This window comes from Malurus melanocephalus, unplaced genomic scaffold, assembly GCF_030028575.1.
Source record: "Malurus melanocephalus ecotype Western Australia unplaced genomic scaffold, MMel_1.1 scaffold_298, whole genome shotgun sequence".
Taxonomy (NCBI): domain Eukaryota; kingdom Metazoa; phylum Chordata; class Aves; order Passeriformes; family Maluridae; genus Malurus; species Malurus melanocephalus.
Window position 1 is genome coordinate 503,963 of NW_026623530.1, and position 12,468 is coordinate 516,430.

Below are 12,468 nucleotides of genomic sequence, written 5' to 3' on the forward strand. Positions count from 1 at the left end.
GCATTCTGCATTTTCTCCTACTTTTGGACTTCTTGAGCCTTGCTTAAGACTTAGGGCTGTCACCTTAACAGATGGTACAGCTTGTTGCAATGTTKTRTACAACATCTGCACCACAGTTTCAACAGAACACAAACCCCATCTTCCCAAGAAATGAAATAAAAAGGGCAAAGGGARAGAAAATAAATTCTCAACTCTCAAAAATTAAAGTGGATTACTTCACAACATATGAAAACCTTGGCACAGTCAAGAAGTACAGCATATCATCTCTTAGTATTCAAGCAAAATGAGAACAAGAAAAGCTATGACTTGATGGTCACTGGAAGTTATAGACAGCCTCAACTTTCTTCCTGACATAATCKCGTAGATTATGATCCTCAGAAGAAGGTCTGAGAAGAAATCTAAGGCTTTTTTTTTTCTTCCCTTCTAATATAATGCATCATTTAACTGGCAAAAGCCCAAACTCTAATTACAAAAATTCAGCCCTAAACTGGTTCAAAACCAACTGTGCTGGATCAGCAGATCAAAGATCTAACAAAGGATTCTCTCTCCTGTGGTAGCCCAAAACAGATGTGAGGAAAGAGCAAATGTTCAAAACACAAAAGCACCTCTCCTCATACACTTAGATCTGCAAGAACAGAGCACAAAAACATCTCCCTTGGGCAGGGGCCTCAAATACTGAGCTACATTTGAAACAATGAACAAGGCTCCTGTGGCTATGGCAGTTGAGTGAGGATGTAATTTTCCCACTTCCCTGACAACCTGTGTAACTGCAAATCACAAGTGAGCATTTTTTCAATCCTGTTTCATGTCCTCATAATAGTAACTTTAATTTAACAGTAACTTGAATTAAGTCCTGCAGGGTCAGTTAAACCCGGATTCCACTATATTTTTTGGGGTACAAAAGGTTTTTAATACAGAACTGGRTGGGGGGAAACAACCAAAAATCCCAACAAAACAAAGAAAACCGATCCCAAAGGCTCTCCTTTCACATAGAATCTTGTTGCATATTAAGTGTCAGAAAACCCAGTCCTGCAACACTGCAGCTGGGACATCCAAGACAGACTGGACCACACCAAAACAATTCTTCTCTACTCATTTTCCTGRGGCTAAGACTATCTGTCAAACACAATATTAAGCCAGTGCTGTCAAATCAACGACACATGGAGAATGCAGGAAATTACTTACAAAATGCTTGCAGACATTTTAAAGTATTTAATGGAAGCAGCAGCATGAAAGCAAATTTTATAAGGGCAAACATACAGACCCACAAATTGTATCTTACTGTACCCAGTTTGCGAAGGATCCTCTTGCACTCATCCCTACTGAGGTCCAGAAGAGTTGGCCACACCACAGGCATCCTTCCCTTGTGTCTGTGCTCCCCCAGGGCTCAGCGTCGCTGAAAAAGGAAGGAATATAAATGCTCAAGCCCATAATTTATTGATTTCCCAAGCTTAAGGTAAACTCCTCTCACCCTGTTCATAACTCCACTGACACATTCGTTCCCATCCCCGCCCCAACCTTTGTAGTGGCATGCAGGAATTCGACAATTTCACAAGAGTATGGACTTCTTATACTCTCTGGCTCAAATGAATCGCCCAAGCCTTTTCACCGAGTTTCCTATCTCCCTCTCAAGCCTTTTTTTTTCCTTTTTCACGCTGAAATGCTGTTCAAATTGATGTTCAAGTCTCCTCCCTCTATGCACAGAGTACCTATTAAAAGAATTCTTCCATGGAACCGCATGCTCTCCCTTCCCCCCGGGAATGCATTTTGCGCCAGCCTGTAGTATATGACAGGACGGCAAAATAGGCATGAAAATTTGCTCTCCATGTACCAACACCAGAKCCCTCCACCCAAAAAATAAGCCAAACACAGCAACACCTCCTTGACCGACCCCAACGCGTAAAGATTCCGGGGGCGGCGGGGAGAGAGGGCGCATTTCCTCGATGCGACGAGGATTATAAAGGAAAAAGAGCAGCCCGAGGCGAGCTGAGCGAGCGGGRTTTGGGCCGGGCAGGGAACGGCACGAAAGGGGGGGTGGGGAGGAGCGGGCACCGGGAACAAAAGCCCCGACATCGTCGCAGYTTACAGCGGGGGGCTGGAGGAGCCGAGGCTATCCTACAAGAGCAGCAGAAGCCAGCCGCCACCCGGGCAGTCCCTGCCTGCCCTCCCGGGCCCTGGGCGCGGGGGACCGCCGGAACCAGCGGCGCTGGGTCCCCGCCGGCATCAGGGGAAGAGAGGGAGGGAGGGGCGGGCGGCTGGCGCTGCTTCCCCTTGTCGAGCGGAGCGGCACCGCCGGCGGGTGGGGGCCAGGGCGCTGCCCCGGGCCCTTGAGGCGGCGGCGGGTCCCCGCCGTCCGGGGAAGGGGAGCTGCCCCTCTCCCCAAGRCGAATCGCCCCGGGCAGGGAGGGCAGCGGGACTCACCTGCCCGACCGTGCGCAGCACATCGAGGGGTCCGCGGCAGCCACACCTCCCCCTCGTTCGCCGGTACCGCGCTCGGGTTTGTTTAGTGGCGGCGGCGACGGCGTCTACTCGGGCCAAGATGGCGGACGAGGGCGCTACGCATGCGCGAGAGCCGCAAGGCACGCTAGGAATTGTAGTCTCTGCTGCAGCTCAACCGTGAGGAGGTGGRGCAACAGGTGCCAAGATGGCAGCCAAATGAATATTGCGCAAGCGCAGTGACGCAGAGCATGCTGGGAATGGTAGTCATCTTGGTGTTTCTCGACGCCYGAGAAGTGGCGACCATCGTCCCGCCATGGCTCGGCGGGCGCGTACGGGCACCCGGAAGGGACAAAACACCATTCACGTTCTCTGCCCAGGTTGGGACGCTCTGTGCTGCTCGAACGCAGCCGCATCACACCCGAACTGTAGGAATCAGCAGCTGTCGGGTGATGCCCGAAAAAGGCCTAGAAATAAAACCCCATAGAACGGTGTCTATAGAGAAGGTATTTGTTTATTGTAGCGCTGGAGGTGAGGGGGATTTCTCCTCCTCACCCACCTGCCTTTGCTTAAAATTGGCAGGTGTTTATACAGTAAGCATGGTGTAACATTACAATCGTCACTACGCCCACACCATACATGGGTATGGAAATACATGATATCACAGTTCTGCAAGTACGCATGTGTTATCCTCAATTGGGTGGTCATGGGGGTCTCCCTCTAATGAGACACCATCATCTTCATCATGGTGGACTTCTCATCTTTGACTTCAGAGCATGCACAGTTGTGATGTTCATGGGTTTTTTTTCTAGTCCTCCAGGTCTTCATATTTCATTTTTCAGCTGACTGTCTTGTGCCTCTGCCAAATTCTCATTAGTGCTCTCTACTGTTCCTTGTTATAGCATCTACCTGTCTACTTCTTCAGAACTTTTTTGATTTATACTGCTTGGTGATTCTGTTTTGTCCAGGCACCGATCCAGCTGGCTGGATTACATCCAGCTGGTACACTGTATGTTGCTAATACCCTGTATAAAAACCTACAACAATATATGAAAAAGCTATTATTGATAATATATTGAAATCTATCACATTGCATATTAATAATATGTAAAAAGTGATTACATTCTTATATTGAYAATGTATAAAAAAGTTACAGAAATTTTTCAATCAATAGGCCTCATAAGCRCCTTGTCACTTTGACATAAACCATAGGTATCACCGTGCTCCTGAAACTGAATCTGCAGGAGAGAACATCACCCTGGCGCCATTTGGCTCTTTGCAGCTTTCTAACTTTCAAGGGTCACTGGTTGCCCACGGGGCTGTAGGGAACAATGAAGGAATAAACTCCACACCTACAATCCCCTCACAGCCACTCCAGTGTCAGAGCCTCGGGCCTGGCCACTGTTGTGGGCATTACAGTGATTATAAYTCATTTTCCTGAAGATTGCCATGGAAAACAGCAAATTTAAACTGTTTAAAAGTTCTCGGATCAAATTAGTAAGTAATAGAAAATAAAATGTCTCTGGGGTGCAGCTGAAAAGCAATGCATCCAGTTGTGGCTGCATRTTGCAGTGAGAAAGTGTAAAAGAATCAGATCCATAAAACTGCCTGCAAGGAARTCACTGGCAAATCACACCCAAACCCCTTAGAAAGGAGGCTTGCTCCCGGCTCTCCATCTCACAGGGCTCTGTTTTTGCTGCAGGCACTTGTTTTCCACGCTTCCCATCTTGGATGCGTTCTGGACACGGGCGCCGGGGGTCAGGCAGTTCGAAGAGGGATTAAGGGCTCCTGCTCATTTTGTTCTCTCCCAGAAAATCGTGTGCTACAGTTTGCTTTCAGAATGCCAGAAATAGSTGGACCTTTCCCAAGGAGGATGGATGATGTGCACTGAATCGTAACAGCTATTTCCAGCAGATCCACAAGAGCTGTTCTTTTTCACCTCGCTATAGGTAGAAATGTTTCTTCCCTGTGATCACTGATGAACTTTTCCTCACTTGCAGTTTCCTATGACCCTTCACAGAAGTATAAATCTCATACTTGAGAACAAATTATGCTGAACAGTACAAGACAGCTAGATTTTTTTCTTCTCCTTTTAATGCGCAAAGAAAAGAAAAGCAATGTAAAAAATGAGTCAGTTATGTATATACAATGTGTCTGAGGCCGTGATTGCTGCATTTCTACAGATGTCCTAAGATGATTTCCAAGAATACTTATTTTTATTAAGGATGAAGACCCTGACTGGGATATGTATGAGAGGTTCAGAAAGTCTGAAAGCTCAATTTTCCTTATAGTTAAAGCCATGATGTTACTATCWACTTCAGCCTAGCCTACAATCAATTCTCTACTACCCATAAAAACAGGAGGGGTGAGATAGCGTGGAAAAGTAAAAAAAAAAAAAATGCCCAAAGCATATAAAGAATGAATCCTGAAAAGGCCAGAGCTCTGCAGCAGTTGATCAGCCTGGATCAATAACCAAGGCTGYCCCAGCAGAAGCACCAGAACTGCCTGCAAGCCCAGAAGGGTCTGGTCAGGAGTGGCTTCTTGAGTGAAATCCCACATCACATAAAAATCACGACACTGCTATACAGCCTTACCCAGTCCAAGAACAGTACAGATCTTTCTGTAAAACTAAACCAATGTTGTCTGGACTTAGAATGACTGCACACAGCTACATCTCCTACCTTAATCCAGAAGACTGAGACTTGAGAGTATTTATTTGTGTTTGATGAACAAAACACTTGATAAAGTGTTCCAGTTACAGCCTAAAAAAATGAAAAGAAAAAAAAAGGCAATATGGTTTAGGCTTACTTCGTTAAAACGTAATTAATACAAAAACATGGCTAAATGTCCCACATTCTCTCAGTAAASCGTATAAAATAAATGAAGCCATTGTTGGTAAAGGAARAAAATGCAGTGCGAAAATGCCAGCATTTTTTCTAGCCTTAAGTGCCWCACAGATATTAATAATTTTCTCAGTTGTCATTACCTTCATCCTCGCTCTCTGAGTTATTTAAGGATGCCCAAAAGTAGAACACTTTTTGAGTGTCCACAAAGTAAAACAAGAGACATGCTTGTTGACAGCAGCATTTCGTCATTTTCATAAAGAAGCAAAGCTTAACAATCTAAAAAACCCACAAGGTGAAATTAATTTGTTTTGTCAGTCAAGGGGAGCTAAGAACTCAAATGATAAAATCTGATAGTGACCTGATGAGCAACACTGAGCAACTCTTGYGCCTTAGTTTCCCACTTTCATAATGCATTTTAAAAACTAATGACATACAATGATACATAAAAGCTAGGCATTATACATAGGGTGATGAGGCCCTGGTACAAGTTGCTCATAGAAGATGTGGATGCCCCATCACTGGAAGTGTTCAAGGCCAGGTTGGACAGGGCTTGGAGCARCCTGGTCCAGTGGGAGGTGTCCCTGCCTACGGCAAGGGGTTGGAACCAGAAGATCTTTTAGGTCCCTTCCAACTAAAACTACTCTGGGATTCCATGATTAATTTTATAAAAGCATACTGCTGGGTATTCTTTTTAAGAATTTGCTCAATTATATGCATTTATACAAAATCTGTTCCTCCTTCCAGAAAGGGAAAGAGATTATCATCAATCGCTGCTTGTTATGTTCTCTACCACCCAATAATTTCAGATTCCCCATTCTTTTAAATAATATGATCTCATCAATAACACACACTGGTCTAATTAGCCACACTTTGTGGGTGCTAACAGAATAATTTGTGTTTCACCACACTTATTACTGTTCTTGAAGACAATGGAAGAGAAAAGGAAGTAAGCTTGGAAGACTCAGCAGTGAGATGGCCCAAGGAAGAGCTGCAATTTTCCCAGGGAGGTGATTTGTATGCAGCCTGGATCACCAGSACAAAGCTGTGCTTCTCAGCTCTTTGGGAGCTCATAGGAAATGAGTGGAGCAGCCTSACTGTAATTCTTGCTGGGTTATTAACTGCATCTCAACTTGCATCACTACAACAGGCTCTGCAATAATTATTTTACTTCTTTCATGGGTAGAAGAGAGGCACTTCTGCTTGGTACTATATGGGAACCAGGCACAGCTACTGCAGMTGCTGCTTTTATGAAGTAAATGGTGAATTTTCAGCTTCCAAGACAGTTATGCTGGTAATTTCAAAAGTATAATTGGAAAATCAAGGGAAAAAATGTATTTGTTTCAGTCTGCCAGCAGTTTAGAAASGAGTAAGAAACCCACTATGCTTTTGCTACTSTACTGTACTAYAACRCTGTAGATAATTTCAAATTTTASRGAMTTTAAGGATAGTTTAAAGTRTTTTCCATGTCTTGCATTAAGAGARAAACAGCCTATTTTCCAACAGAAGATAAATTATTTTATTCAGTGCCTCGRTATATTTTCATGATATAAGCACCTCTATTTTAATGTCATTCCACTGCCCTCAGACCACTGGTAAAAACTCTCTTCCTCCTCCAACACTCCCCCATCACATTTTTCCTCCTGGCTAAGAGAAAAGCAGAGGCATCAACAATGTCTAAGTGCTGGCAGCTTGCAGTTTTTTACACACAGCCTTGTCAGACACAGATTGTCGCCTGAGGACCATTTGTATTTAAATTCACCAAGATATTTCAACTACTTTCRCTAAAGACAGCTTTGTGTTGCCAGTCTATAGGTATTTTCTCCCCATTCAAAGTATTACATATTATATTCAACAAATGCTTTTGTTTTACAAATCCTAATAGCTTCCCAGCTGAAAGGATCTAAACTCAGCAAGGATTAAGAAGACATCAAAGTGCAACTGTACATTGAGTTGAGCATCTATTGAAACACTTTGCTACACTGAGGCAAAAAGTCGACTATACAACCTCAGCTAATGAAAACATCACTTGTGTCATTCTGTGTAATTATTTCTACAAGGCTGGGTAAGCTATAAATGCCAAGGAAGGGAGTATTAAAGATAATATAATCCTAATAAAAATATTAGAAATTATATTGATCCTGGAACACCTTGCAAATTAACATTTAAACTTACAGTATTGTTGTTGGGTGACAACARCAATGGAAAATAAAAGAAAGAAGAAAGCTGGTGCTGCATGTGCAAACCAGAGACTAGCACTCTTGTCACTGTGTAGTTTTCAGTGAAACTTTGTGCAAAGTTCACATGCTCAAAGAGGTTGATGTTAACACTGGGGATTAGCAAGACTTGTGCAGAAAAATAAAGACAACCCTGGGCTTGGGTAAACAAATAGGGAAAAGAGAAGATGACTCAGACTCTCACTCCAAACTCCTTCAAGATGGTGTAAATGTGTACTTGCAGCACAGAAGGGCGGGTGGTGGAGAAGGCATCGATCTTGGGCTGGCTAGAGCTTCACAAACTGCAGCATTTCAGGTGGAATCCCAGACTGGACTTAAAGCAGCTGCGTGCAATTTAGAGATGGCTGCTTCCCTCTGCAGCAGGGAAGTAGCTGTAGACCAGAATACACAGCTGAGCAAAGAGAGTAGGACGTAGAGCAGGTAAGAATACAGACAACCTGGGTACAAAACCATGTTTTTTGGGCAAATCCGCACATCAAAGTCTAGTGCTGCAAAGCCAGTGGCCCTCTGGTTCTCCTYATATTGAAGATCTGATAGAACACCTATAAAAACCATCATTCTTTGAATCAGAACCATAAAAAAAGATCCCAGTGAAACAGGGAAAATGCAATGGAAATTGGGCCTGATAGCATTTTAATATTATCACAAACACTGTTAACTTCAATTTTCAAAAAGCTAACCCCAAGGGAGGACCTGGGATGCTGCATTACTCTAATTTAGGGTGGGAGTAAAGCTGCATGTTAGTGGCCAGTACTGCTTACTCAGCTTGCACTCACCCATCCCCAGAGGTTGGACACACACGGCATACAAGACTTGGTTATTCCCCACCTTTGCCTCCCAGTCCTCCACAACAGCAGTGTCTTAGTTTGAAAGACAGGTATTTGTTAATGAAGGTAGGGATTTTTTTTTTTGGAGTGGTAGATATGATTTTTTTTTCTTTAGAAAAAAAAATCTTATTCTATTCTTATTATATAAGAATATTATAGCTTTTGTTCTTATTATAGCTTTGAAAATTATGGGCTTTTAGGCAAGAATATGGGTAAAAGGGAATAACAGTTTTTGCTAATATGTATAATAAGGTGAAACAAGTAATAATAACAATAGCAACAATTAATTCAGTTACAAATTCAGTAACAGCTTCACACACAGACACAGCCTCCCCTTTGGTGCAGTTACAGTCCCAGCCGGCAGGGGCGCTGTTGGCTCCCGGCCGGGCAGGGTGAGTGTGATGATTCTTCTGAGCCTGCAGGGGGCGCTGTGGCGCGGGGTCCCGGCTGGTTCAGATCTCCCGCGTGGCCAATGGCGGACACAGAATGGCAGACATGGATGGAGAAAAGTTCCCTACAAACTCACAGGGGAAAACACCGATCTTGGTGCTCCTCTGGACAGCAAGAGACCCCAGAATGTCCAGATGGGCAAAGAGACGAGGAGAATCCCATGGCTGTAGATGGGATGCAGCAGAACTCGACCACTGCAGCTGCAATCCCAGGGATCCCTGGCAAGGCATGGATGGGGCAGAAGATCACAGTGCAGCAAACAGGAGCCGACAGCAGGACACTGGGTTCTGTAGCAGCAGGCAAGCTCTCACCTGCAGGCAGCAGGTCYACCATCCTCCCCCAAGCCAAGCAGGGCAGGAAGTGAAGCTTCCCCCCACCGCACATACACACACAGACACACGCCCTCCTTGAGCCCAAAACTTCCCAAAACTTTCTCATGAATTTCTTTCTCTTTAAAGAGAGGAAAAAAAATTGCTAGGCAGGAGGAGTGCTCGGGGAGACTCTTGTGCCCTACCTAGGACGTAGCAGCTTSTTCTGTCTTCTTCAGTCACCTAGTTATCAAAAGAATGATTTGGAAATATTTCAGCAACAAAATGGGGAAGAAAATTCTCCAAGAAAGGAAACAAAAGGAGAAACCTTAACTMACAACGAGCAGGCAAACCCTGGAAAGAAGCATCTTGGGCTTTATCCAGCTATTGTGAATRGATACTTCTGGATACAAATCTACAAAACTAGCTCTGTGGGATTAACTTGATATCAATTTAATTCTTACGCTCAGGTTATCCCAAAACAATGGGGCTGTAAGGCTTGCAAGAGAAATGTAGYAGTAAAAAGAATCATGGAAGCATTTCAGACTTCAAGTATTCTCTTGCAAATTAATTTTTCATAGCAGGAAACCTGCAAGAGTACACTGTCACACTTTTAACAGTAGTCCCAGAAGATAAAGGCATACTGACTTTCACCTTGGTAAAAAGACATATAGTACATTTCCAGAAGCACACAGAAAAGGTTATTTTATACCCATTATTATGTGAAAGAAAACCCTGTATTTAAGATACAGCTAACTTTTGAAGACACAACAGGGAAAAAAAGCAACTAAAAAAAACACACACAAACACACAAAATTCCTTTAAGAATAATTTATCAGAATACAGATCATATGTTTAGCACTAATACAGTACACAATCCCTGTTCAATGTTCATAGACACACTTGGAAATGCACTGTGAACAAGACCTGAATAATCAAGAGGATTATTTAAAACAAAATCACCAGCATACAAATTATATACCTAAACTTCAGAGGCTACTGTGCAGGAAATTTCGGTTTCAGGGATTTTTGCACTCTACAACAGAAGATAATCTTTGAAATTTCCAACTAAATTGTAATCTAAAGTAATTTTCATTTTTAAGTAAGGGGCTTCTAGTACTACTACTGCGTTTTGAAAACCCATTTACTTTCTATTACATAGAAAGCACTTAAGAATTAGTCTCCACATAAAAACCACCACCCAGCAGACCTCATTAAGTCCCCTTTATAAACAAGTCCTTGTCTTCATTTTGTTAGGAAAGCTCCTATGCAAATATACACAAATTTAGAAGGTAACAGTCATAACATACTTGTATAGTGATTCAAATAATACAAACAGTATCAACTGAGGCTTTGGTCASAAGTGGCAGCTCAGAAATATGTGCAATGGCTAATTTAATTTTAATACTACCATGGTWACATTCTGGTCTGGCTTGTTTAGAGCCCCAAAAAGGAGTTTAGCATGCAGATGCTTTTGTTTGGTAAAGTGATTTGGAGGAGAAAAGGTCTTTTAATATTGGGCAGAAGATACAATGTTCTATTAGTAACATGTGAAGAAGTAATTTTTTMTTTCCAAAACAGACTTTAAGTGTGATTCACTCTAACATTATGCAACCATGCTCCTATACTATCACTACAATTGAAAATGATCCTGCTCTTTTTTTTTTGTGTTCCCTTGTATCAGCATGGCAGCATTTATGCAACCTGCACTGCAGATCAGATGGCAGCTACCTGGACTAAATCTGACCTAAGGTAAATGAATTTATTTAAAAAAAAATTATGTATTTGATTAACTCATTTATACAGCTCCCTGTCCATGTATGCTGGAGACTGCCCAGTAAAGTAAAAACAATGGTGGTGCAGCTACAGTTATCTTTAATATAAACTTAAAGGACTTTTCAGAACTATTTCAACTACATACCCAAGTTAAAATTTAGGCAGAGTATTAACACCAAATAAACTGATGTTATTATAATTAGTCAAGAACACTTGATGACAAGGCTTCCTCATGTAAAATACAGCTTTAGTGCTGCTTATACTCAACAAAGAAAGCCTAAAAGCATTGAAGCTCAGAAGAAATCAAATGAGATTGGTTTGTTATTTTCCCTTATGCGCTTTTCTGAAAAAGCACACTTTCGACTACTTCATGTCTTTGGATTATCCTTCCTAAAGCCCAAYACATTTCCAGGACAGGATGACTTTTATGTGAATTTCAAGATGTATAAAGGATGTATCACAGCTTCTTAAAACTACAGGAGTATTAGAAGTGAAACAATTATCACTTGCTATCAGCATTTATAATTTCACAGCTGCTCCACCTGATTTCAAACAAGCTATAATAGGTGAGAGAGCCCTTAACTACTTCCTAACATTCAGTTTTCCATATCCTGTTCCTTTTTTTCTAAGCTTTGTTTTATTTTTACCTAATCATGGCTTCTGACCAGGTACAACCTGTACCTAATTACTTCATTACTTTAAAAACTTGTGGCTTTTACCATTTTCTCTTCAACTACCTGAAAGGAGGGTTTAGCCAGGTGGKGATYGGCCTCTTCTCCCAGGMAAGCAGCGACAGAATGAGAKGATGTAATCTTAAGCTGTACAGGGAAGGTTTARGCTGGACAWCAGGAGGAATTTTTTTTCACAGRAARGATGATTAGATATTAGAAAAGCCTGCCYAGGGAGATGGTGGAGTTACCATCCCTGCAGGTTTTTAAGGAAAGCCTGGATGTGCTCTGGTCTACTTGACAAGGTGATTATCSGTCATMGGTTMGACTYGATGATTGCAGACATCTTTTCCAACCTAATTGATTCAGTGCTTCTGTGTGTGATTATCCATCAGGCTGCAGAGCAACAACATCCTCCTAGAGCCAAACAAAAGAAAATAAGAGAACAACATTACAACCTCAGTGACCACCCTATGCCTGGTTTTAAAGCAGAGGGAGTGTGGCACACATACAGACGGGGAGCAGCCCCAGAGGATGGCACACCAGCCCTGCCCTGCTCCATTCACCCCTYTGTGAGTTTCCTCAGGGAGGAAACAAAGGGAAACTCAGCCACAAACGATCAGAACTGKAACAATGAGGCTGGCTGACTGGAGACTCGGAGCCGTGAGCACAGAGAGGGAAACCAGTCGTGGAGTCAATGGGGAACTGAAGCTCCTTTGCTTTGAGGCTGGGGCTTAGATGAGAAAACTATGTAAGACTGGAAATACATGAATGAAGGAAATGGGATAATGTGGCAGGAGAGAGCAGAAGACCGAGCTGACATGAGTAAGTCAGAGTGGAGAAGAGCTGGGGAGGAGAGGTAAGTGCTTGTYTCTACTAAAAACGTTACGATCTCCCTCCTGCTCCGGGTTTTGGAGCGGACA

At 42.8% G+C, this 12,468-nt stretch overlaps 1 protein-coding gene across 6 annotated transcripts in view; it reads right to left on the reverse strand.

The window, feature by feature from the left end:
- The window catches only part of EMSY (EMSY transcriptional repressor, BRCA2 interacting), a 43,182-nt gene extending 40,633 nt beyond the window's left edge, over window positions 1-2,549 (reverse strand). For all 6 annotated transcript variants that reach the window (XM_057376989.1, XM_057376990.1, XM_057376986.1 and 3 more), the window contains exons 1-2: window positions 2,422-2,549; window positions 1,288-1,396 (exon numbers count right to left, since the gene is read on the reverse strand). In XM_057376989.1, the coding sequence (XP_057232972.1) occupies window positions 1,288-1,357 (70 nt within the window). In that variant the 5' untranslated portion in view covers window positions 1,358-1,396; window positions 2,422-2,549. The remainder of the gene's footprint in view (window positions 1-1,287; window positions 1,397-2,421) is intronic.
- Window positions 2,550-12,468: the final 9,919 nt, after the last annotated feature.